At 35.8% G+C, this 9,798-nt stretch overlaps 2 protein-coding genes across 2 annotated transcripts; one reads left to right on the top strand and one right to left on the bottom strand.

The window, feature by feature from the left end:
- Window positions 1-797: 797 nt before the first annotated feature.
- LOC132052265 (probable WRKY transcription factor 40) lies at window positions 798-2,929 on the top strand. Its single transcript, XM_059443729.1, has 4 exons — window positions 798-1,120; window positions 1,330-1,755; window positions 1,883-1,999; window positions 2,128-2,929. The coding sequence occupies exons 1-4, from the start codon at window positions 1,046-1,048 to the stop codon at window positions 2,572-2,574; spliced, it is 1,065 nt and encodes a 354-aa protein (XP_059299712.1). The 5' UTR covers window positions 798-1,045; the 3' UTR covers window positions 2,575-2,929.
- Window positions 2,930-4,222: 1,293 nt separating this feature from the next.
- On the bottom strand, window positions 4,223-7,889 carry LOC132052266 (phosphatidyl-N-methylethanolamine N-methyltransferase). The gene is made up of 2 exons (XM_059443730.1): window positions 7,540-7,889; window positions 4,223-4,742 (listed from the first exon to the last, which is right to left on the bottom strand). The coding sequence occupies exons 1-2, from the start codon at window positions 7,782-7,784 to the stop codon at window positions 4,493-4,495; spliced, it is 495 nt and encodes a 164-aa protein (XP_059299713.1). The 5' UTR covers window positions 7,785-7,889; the 3' UTR covers window positions 4,223-4,492.
- Window positions 7,890-9,798: the final 1,909 nt, after the last annotated feature.

A 9,798-nucleotide genomic window follows, 5' to 3' on the forward strand; every position in this document is an offset into this window, starting at 1 on the left:
TAGCTATCCATGCCTCCTATACTGTCGTGGCATACACATAAAGCACGCGTATTGAACAGCTAAATTGGTGAAATGTGTGGTTCATATTCTTTTATATGCTTTAATAGATAAGTCTAATGCAATATTCGAATAGTAAAAAATTATTTGTATTGATGTTCACATCAAATCAGTAAATGTATGTCATGTGTTTGTAATTAAATTTCTTTCACTTAATCATGATTAATTAATATATTTTTTTTATTTTTACTCACATAATCGTTATATTCTGCTCTTTCAGAGTGAGAGTAAGTATTGATACCATATTTAAATATTCTGCTCTTTCAGAATTCAGACCTCACAGGAGGAAATAAAAACTTGAAATAACGTGGAAAATATTTGTGAACAAGCACTTCAATCAAATAAAAAATGTTCCATCTTTTGGTTTAATTTTGTACAAAAGTAAATGCTGACGCACCAAATGATTCATATGAGTGAGTAAGTTGGCGGATTGGTCAAAACAAGACTCAAAATTCAACGTACTATATATTAACAATGTTATATCCAGAACCAAGCACCTTTTAATTTTTCTTTTCTTTGCTTTTCTTTTATCAATATAATATACATTCTCCTTTCTAGTTTCGTAATGGTTGTCTTGACTTTGACTAGAGGAGAAAAATTCAAAATAAGATGGGCCGACATGAAAAGCAATTATAATACTAACTTTATTATTGAATATACATGTGGTACTGTACCCACCACTTGTGTTGCTAGGTACAAATTTGACAACTATAAGTAAGCTGTGAATAAAAAAGAACGAAGGATACTTCCAACTCTCAATTTGCATCAATTTATAATATCCCTCTCTTGATTTTCTTCCTACCTTCCTACAACTTGGTCAGCTATTCTTTTAAGACCTGTTATTTAAACCTTTACCTTCATTTGTATAACATCATCAGATTTGAGAAAAAAGAAGTGTTTGTTTCCAAACACCTGAAGAAAGATCTAAAGCTTTGTGGATTGTTGGAATTTTAATCAACTTGTTACCACCTCAGAAGAATTTAAAGCTATGGAATTTACAAGTTTGGTTGATACTTCATTGGATTTGAGTTTTAGGCCTCGTCCAGTTCTTGATAAAGTTCCGGTAAGTGTGATTCACAAATTAGAAATACTGTAATATACTCTTTCCTATAACTTCTCGTACCAAACCAATCCACTAAAATGCGAATAGGGCATATTTTAGATTTTTGGTTTTTATAGCTCATGCCCAAATGATAATAAGTTAATTTTTTTATGCTAAGTATTGATGTTTGTTCTTTTTTTTTTTTTTTTTTTTTTTTTTTTGGCTTTCAGAAACAAGAAGTTCAGAGTGATTTCAGTGGATTGAGCAGAGACAATATGGTGGTGAAAGATGAGGGAGGGGATTTGTTAGAGGAACTAAACAGAGTTAGCAGTGAAAACAAGAAGCTAACAGAGATGCTAACAGTGGTTTGTGAAAATTACAATGCTTTAAGAAACCAATTAATGGAATATATGAGCACCCAAAATGGTGTAGCTGCAGATGATAGTGCAGGATCAAGGAAAAGAAAAGCCGAAAGCACTTCCAATCCCAACAACAACAACAATAACAAGATTAACAACTTGGATGTTGTTCAAGGACGTTCATCAGAAAGCAGTTCAAGTGATGAAGAGTCTTGTTACAAGAAACTTAAAGAAGAGCACATAAAAGCCAAGGTTACAGTTGTTTCTATGAAGACTGATGGATCTGATACCTCTCTTGTAAGTCCATAATGACGCTTCACAAAATATTTGATTAAACTGCTAGAGAGAGCACTCTATTATTTACTTAATTATGTCTTCAGCGTGCCGATACTAATGAGATAAAGAAATGTGAATTTATTTGCAGATTGTAAAGGATGGTTATCAATGGAGGAAGTATGGTCAGAAAGTAACCAGAGACAACCCTTGTCCAAGAGGTTACTTCAAGTGCTCATTTGCACCTAGCTGCCCTGTCAAGAAGAAGGTAATTAAAACTCTAATTTAACCCAATTTAGTTATAAGTTCACAATCATAGTGAAGAATGAATTTGTTCTGTTCGAGTCAGTTTGCGCGCACGTTCTAATAATGAGTTGTGCATTTGGCGTTTGACAGGTTCAGAGAAGCATAGAAGATCAGTCTATTGTGGTAGCAACATATGAAGGAGAACATAACCATCCAAAACAAGAAGCAGGCGCAAGTACTAATACTAATTCTACTGCCAGCCGTTTAAATGTGACAACTATCGCGGGTACTACTGCTTCAGTCCCTTGCTCTACAACTCTCAATCCCTCAGGACCTACCATTACCCTCGATCTTACTGATCCGAAAACAGTAGAGAAACGCGATACGAAGATGAATCACAGTACTAGTCCTACAGGTGGCAATAGCATGAAAACAGCAACAACAGGAGGTGAATATCAAAATAGGCCAGAATTCCAACAGTTCTTGGTAGAGCAAATGGCTACTTCCTTGACTAAAGATCCAAGTTTCAAAGCAGCACTTGCAGCAGCCATTTCAGGAAAAATCCTCCAACATAATAATCATACAGGCAGATGGTAAACAAAAGTCCAGGAGAGGAGTCAACAATTCTGTGTATGGATAGGCTTAGACAATTGTTCAATGTTTTCCAACTTGACTCATTTGAAAGTTCTTAGGGAAAAGGAAACAAGTTATTGTTCAATGTAAATACAGGAAAAGTTAGTAACATTTGGACCACTAAGTTGGACTTGGAGGTGCACGTGAGAGTGGGAACTTGCTGGACTGGACAAATTTTCAACAGCAGCCATATTGGGTCCCCTGCTCACGGACTTGCTATGAGTTGGCTAGATTGAGACTGCATTGTCGTTGTAACATTTAAGTTGTTGAATTTGACAACTTTGGAGTATTGAAATGAGATCAAGAAATACTTATCCAATTTGATTGCTTCTGGATGCTCAAGCTATTGTGTACGAGTTTAAGTTATGTACACCGACATTGTATAATTCTTTTGCAGCAGCAAATTCAAGTTACAGGCAATAATTATAACAAGCATGATAAAATATAGTATAAATAATCAGCTATAGTAAAACAATCATGAATTTGAAAGCAGCCAATGAGACGGTAGTTTGTGATTTCAGCTAAGGGTGGTAAAATTAGCCCATGATCTGCATGAGCTTGGACAGGTCATTAACTCACTCATTTATTAATTCAGCTAATTTTGACCAGTCTAAAATTTAGCCTATCTAAAAGTTGAGCTAATTTCAGCTATAAGTGTTGGCCCAAATTGACCCTTGAAAAACATTGTCAAAGTATATTCTTTCAAATATTTTTTGCTTGATATGTAATAGATATCCATAAGAAAGAAAGTTTTATTACTATTGTTTGATAATTAATTAGTTTGAGAAATCAAACAAAGAAATTAGAACTTTGTAAAAATTGTGCGGTTTGGGTTATTACCAATTGCTTAGCCTCTCTCAACTCAAGTACATTTGGACAGGTTAATGACCAGGCAATTTGTTAAGAAGAAATTGCACAAAGTATCCTTTAAATCAACTGGTCTTTAAGTTTTGCCCTTCAAATGGGCTGGTCTTTAATGTTTGTCTTTTAGCAATGATAAATGCTTGCGTAGTGGGACTTTACAACAGCTTCTTTACGAGCGTATAACTCAGAGATATTATGATGTGAAAATATAAACTTATGCCTCGCAAAAAAGTTGTTTGTTATGAGAGGCAAAAATTAAATACCAGCACAAAATTCAACCCAACCCGCCCGACGCTCCTAATTCCAACCACTTGCATATGAGAGAGTAAACCTCAGTAGGTCCAACTCCTCTAACTAGGTCTTTACTTATTCCTTCAGCTTTTGATGTCTTAATATGTATTTGTCAAAGGGCCCAACCTCGTTGATTATCTGCACCACTGATAAAGAGATATCAACAAACATGAAATCAAAATCATGTTCAAGTCTTCAAGCTACTTAACACTAAACAGTACTCTTCTTTTCTTTTTTCCTCTTCCGGTAAACAAAGACTTTTTAAACTCAAGCAATTGACCATTCAATATACTCATATTTGATGCCTTATATATATTCCCTCTTCAATCATAATCACACAATATCTGCAGTTTCTGACCTCCACCGTCCACATATCTTACCCGGAGGCTGCTACTTTGAAAAAATTGCACTAACTGACAAAATCATTCAGTTTGCTCTGTCAATATAGAAAAAAACAAAAGAAGGAAATTGCTCTTTATTGGCTACCAGTTTTCTAATCCTAAAAGACATGTTATGGCCAAATTTATGTTGGCCAACTCAAAAACTCAAATAAAAAGAAAAAGAAACTTAAAGAATCTTACGAAATATTGCTAAGTCTGATTAAAAAAAGAAATCAAGAACTCAAGAGACCCTTAATACAAGAACCTGATAAAAAAGATTCCTCCTAAAGAATGCAGAAGCAAACAGCACCAGTTCCTTCAAGTTGGCAGCTGTATCTTCTATAAACTCAAGCAAGCGGCTTTGCACGAGTAACTGGATCTTCCTTTGATTCTACTTGTATCATAAATACATATCCCAGTACCCATAAGGAAATATACAAGAAAGGAACCCACGAGAGGCAAGCTAGCAGACTCAAAATGCTGCCCACGTACTGAGGATCTCTTATTACTCCAAAAGGAAACTCTGTTACCCAAGGGATAGTCTTCCCAAATCGTACACCATAGTAAGTGCCAGCTTCTCCCAACAGTTGGTAGACCCTGCAGTTTTGTAAATTATTACACCCATGAACGTAAAGAACCAAATGTAAAACCTGGACAAGCAATCGGAGGTGCACGTCTAACATAGCAGTCACTCCTGATAAGATGGAACCAAAAATAGCTTCATTCAAGATATGAATCGTGATATCCAAAACAACCAGTAATAAGCTGTCAGCAGAATATCTAAAGCGATTGTGTCAGATCTCTTATTTGAATATTGCCATTGGAATGACAACTATCTCTCTCCGATAATTGTTATCAATGTGGCTCTTAATCAGGTTGGCCTCTGTCGCTAATATGTTTCAATATTATACTCAGTTAAGAAGATGATAGGAAAAAACACGTAGATGAGATTCTGACCAACTTTTCTTTTTTGATAAATGGATCCAATTATCTTTCCTAGGTATTTCACTAATTTCCCCAGACCCCACATGGTGGGATTATACTGGGTATGTTGTTGTTTGTATTTCACTATTTTAAGCCTTTCAAACTCTACTGCTTTGGAACTGTCTTTAGGTCAACGCTTGTTTAAAGGTATATGAATGGATGATCCAAAAGAAACCTAAACTTAATAACTACATTTTAAGTTAGGTAGTGAACCTCATAATCATTACTCTTCTATAGCCGAAATAATCTACATAGTAAATAAGATCGGCCGGTACTCTAGTCAGAACTAAATATCTGGGGTTTATTCTCTAGCCGAGTATGAATTGATCATTAAAGTGAGGTGGGAGGTAAAGAGCGTCAGTAAACCAGTGATGGATACAAATCATTGAATTCTTCCTCATATCTCCAGGAACATTAGTAAATAATCTGGTCATTATGTCAAAGTGCAATTGCACATAGATTCACTACTTCGATGCCTTTGTTTGGTTTCAGCTGGAGGGTTTCATTTGAAGCTACAAATTCTCCGTCATTACTATAACATCGGACGTGTTAAATGGATAGCATATTAGCATGTAGATAATGGTGATTGCAGGCTAAGTTGCGCGGACTCTTCGTTTTTGATGCCGCACCCGTCTCGACACGGGATGGGTGCGGTGCGGGATACGTCTCAGATACAATCAACCAACTTTGGATACTTTGACGGACTTGTGGACAAAGTTGGGGGGAAAATTGAGAAAGATAAAACAGATTTAAGACATGGGAAATGGCATACCTTCAATATTATAGTCCTTTTGTCTCATATTCGTTGCTTCATGTTTCAGGCCAAACAGAGAGAAGCCAAGAATTCAAGGGGTCGTGTTCTTTATAGCTCTATTTTTATAATTTTGAATTTTCTTAGCCGAATCCCCACACGTGTATCCATACCTGGATCCGTAACCCCAGATCTTAAAATTTAGATTTTGCCGAATCCGACGCTCGGATCCATACCCGTATCGGATACCCGCACCCCAGTCCGAGCAACATAGATTGCAGGTCCAATTTTGGACTACCCTATAGCATCTCCTAAAACTTAATCAGCTGATGTGATCAGGCTGAACTGGATTAACGAGATTTGTAAAATTTAAGCAATCGAAGATGGCACTGGCACATCAATTTTCTGAATTGATTGCACAAACCTCTTCTCCGCTACAATATGAGACCTTATAATCTGACTGAGAAATGTATATAAACCTCTAAAACCCCACATCTGACCCCAGAGAGGCGATGTGCCTTAGTACAACATCTAGTTCTTCCCGCACAAGTCACAAACATGTACTAGTTCTTTATCAAATTATCAATATGCAGCTTTGTGCTTTGCATTCACTGTATCTTCACAATATCAACTAGTCTTTAGGAGGCTTATATGATTCCACAGTGCAGGAGGAACTTACATCAAAGATGCTTTCTCTCAGTAAAGAATGATTTAACCGGCTTCTAGTGAATTGATGACAAGGGGTTAGGAGAGCCATCCTTTCCCTCCACGCATTAAAAATTGCCAACAATTAACATAAACCTAGATATCTCATTTGTCAATCAACTCATCGGCAAACTACATGTCAATACCAAAACTAGTTAGGGTCGGCTATATTAATCTTACATATGTTAGCTCTATGGAGTTCTCCACTTAAATACCAGACTTGGTTTGAGACATCCCTCTCTGAAGTACCTTTCTCTTTGAACCAAAGCATTGGGAACAATCAATCATTTGTATATACTCAGCTTTGTTTAGACACCCATTTCACTCCAATCCTAAATATATCACTTTTCATTTTAGTAAATTCAAGAATCCAATTTCTAGCAAACAGCAACAGACCAAGGTATATGTTACTTAATGCATATGCAACCCTGAACTTGTCCCCTTTTTCTATTTTGGCACCCCAACTAAGTGTTGTTCCTCCTCAAGTGTGTCTATCAAACCCTCTAAATCTGATTTTTATTAGAAGCAAAAAATAAATTGTGGTAATAAGGTAAAGTAATATTTTAGACGGGTGGTAAGCTATTCTTTAGGTCATGGATGTGTCGGTTTCTTCTGGTTCTGCTCTTTCTTTGCCAGCTTAATTAACAGCTTATTCTTTTTTTCCCTCTCAATTGCTGCTAATATTAGCTAAAAAATGGCATAATTAAATTAGAATATATATTAGCATATTGCTACATTGAAGATAGAATCACTTATGTCAGTCACACACTGTTTGATAGACGGCTAAAGGTGAGTTCGAGTTGATAGGAGCAATGACTTAGTTGAGGTCTTGAAATGAAAAAGGGGACAAGTTCAGGGCTGCATATGCAGACAATTCACAAATTAACACAATCTTTACATTGTCCAAACGACCATAAAACATAGCAAGAAAGAAGATGAAATTCATCAACTGACCTGAAATTAAGGAACTGGCCAAAGATGAAAAGAGGCCAAAAATAAAAGGGTGGTGGCCATGAAAGTGTGGAAACGGATAAGAGGGATATGAATTGTAGCAATTTTATAAAGTGAGAAACGATAGCCATAACTTTGCAAGGGTCACGTCCTTTTCCACACAGATCGACCCATGTTTGAGAATGTGTCCAGAGAAAGTAGTAGAATGGAAATGGTGATATTACTCCTAAGCATGCCCATAAACCCATTTCTGATTTGCTTGCCTTTTTTGTGCAGAAAAGTGTCAGTCTACTACTATTGCTCTGTTTCCTAATTTGTGTTTTTAACCTGCAAGTCCCAAAAAAGAAAGAAAGTTCCCTCCGACTAGTACTATGTCTATGTTGTCCGCAGAATATTTGGATAGGTTTGGGCCGATTGGTGGACACCATGTTATTGGGCTTCCTAGTAACCTCTTACCTTTTTATTTTTGCGCGAATTGGACTTCTTTTGGGGTGGTCTTTAAATTTTTTTTTTTTTTTTTATCACTCAAATTTTTTGTTTTTTATCGCACAATAAAAGATAATTAGATGCTTTCTTAAGGCAAAACCAAATTATCTCGAGGAAAGTTATACCCCTCTAGCATAACTTTAGTTTTTCCTTAAAGTTATGGCGCCCCGAGTTTTTTTTTTTTTTTAAACTTTTAGGCTCAGTTAAAAAAAAAAAAAAAAAAATATCGCAAGGAATAAGTTGGGATTCACGGAGCGAGGAAGTTATCTGAGTAACTTTGCTCGAGACATTTTTTTTTTTTTTTAACTTTTAGTTAAGGCATACTTTTTAATTGGTTTAATTAAAAATCTATTCGAAAGGCGTAATTCAGGTTTGCAAAATTTTGCCCCAGGCAAAATAATTTTTTTTTTTTTTTTTTTGCCTCAGGGGTGCGAGTTTTGAACATTTTTTTTTAAACTTTTCAAGGCACACTTTTAGCCTTATGAATTGTTTTTTAAATTTTTTAAGGCATAACTAAACTACGAGGGATTCGAACCCCAAATGCCAACACTCCCTCCATATTTTAGCATTTTAAGGCGGGGTTCGAACCCAAAACTTAAAGACCACAAATATGATTTGAGGGACAAAATAAAGGGACCATCCACCATGTTATTGGGCTTCCTTGTAACCTTTTACTTTTTTATTTTGGACAATCTTGAAAATTGCCTTTAATATTCGTCCTTCGCTTAACCATACATTGTTTAAAAAAAATATATATATCGCAAGGCATTGCACTTCAAAAAACAAAGTTAGGCCTTAAGCAAAGGTTTGCTTTAAATTTTGTCCAAACGTAACTATGTGGTTTTTTAAATTTTTGATTGAGGTAGGGGTTCGAACCGAAACCAAGGGGTTTTTTTTAGCGCTACTTATTTAATGAAAATATCGAAACTTGCTTATTACCATACATTGTTTTTGCATAGTGCGCTTCAAACGCATATTTTTGTAACGTTTTTATCTTCGAAAATATCGAAACCTCGCTTCGCTAAACTTTTTATCCTTGCTAAACTTTTGCCTTGCTAGGCATAAAATCCATAAGAAATAAGTTATGCGGCATGAGTTGTGTAGTATTTTTTCAGATTATGCTGAGTGTTGAAACAAAGGCGGATCTAGGATTTAATCTCTAGGGGTTCAACCTTCTAAATTTTTTGGCATTGACCTATTATATTTCTAAAGTTATGGGTTCATCTTTACTATTTATTATAATTTTAGTAAATTTTTACACATAAATTTATACCCGCAAAAGTTTGGGGTTCAAATTATAGTGCTCCATCCGCCTCTGCGTTGAAAGTATTGCCTTGTCCAGCATAACTTTCGTGGATGTTATGATACATATGCTGAAGTTAAACATAAGCTATGCCTAGCAAAATCTAAAATTATGCTATTTTTATGTTAAATGTTGAAAGATTTGCCTTGTCCGGCATAACCTGTGGGATGTTATGATGCATATCTTGAAGCTAAACGTAAGTCATGCCGAGCAAAAATCTAAGTTATGCCGCGCCAAAAACGTTGAAGGGCAAAAATTAAAGACAGCCCCGGAATAGGTATTTGTGCGAATGACCCGGTTGGTACCATTTGGGCGGACTGCCATGTTGAGAAATTAACATAAATGACTGGTGCCCAAGAAAAATGTCGACAGATATATAATTAGTGTATAATATATGTGTATTGACTAGCAACTGTAAATATTTTTCACCGAGTGGCCAAATGTGTAACCTTCCCAAAAATACTTATCCACAC

Source organism: Lycium ferocissimum, chromosome 4 (genome assembly GCF_029784015.1).
Source record: "Lycium ferocissimum isolate CSIRO_LF1 chromosome 4, AGI_CSIRO_Lferr_CH_V1, whole genome shotgun sequence".
Classification (NCBI taxonomy): domain Eukaryota; kingdom Viridiplantae; phylum Streptophyta; class Magnoliopsida; order Solanales; family Solanaceae; genus Lycium; species Lycium ferocissimum.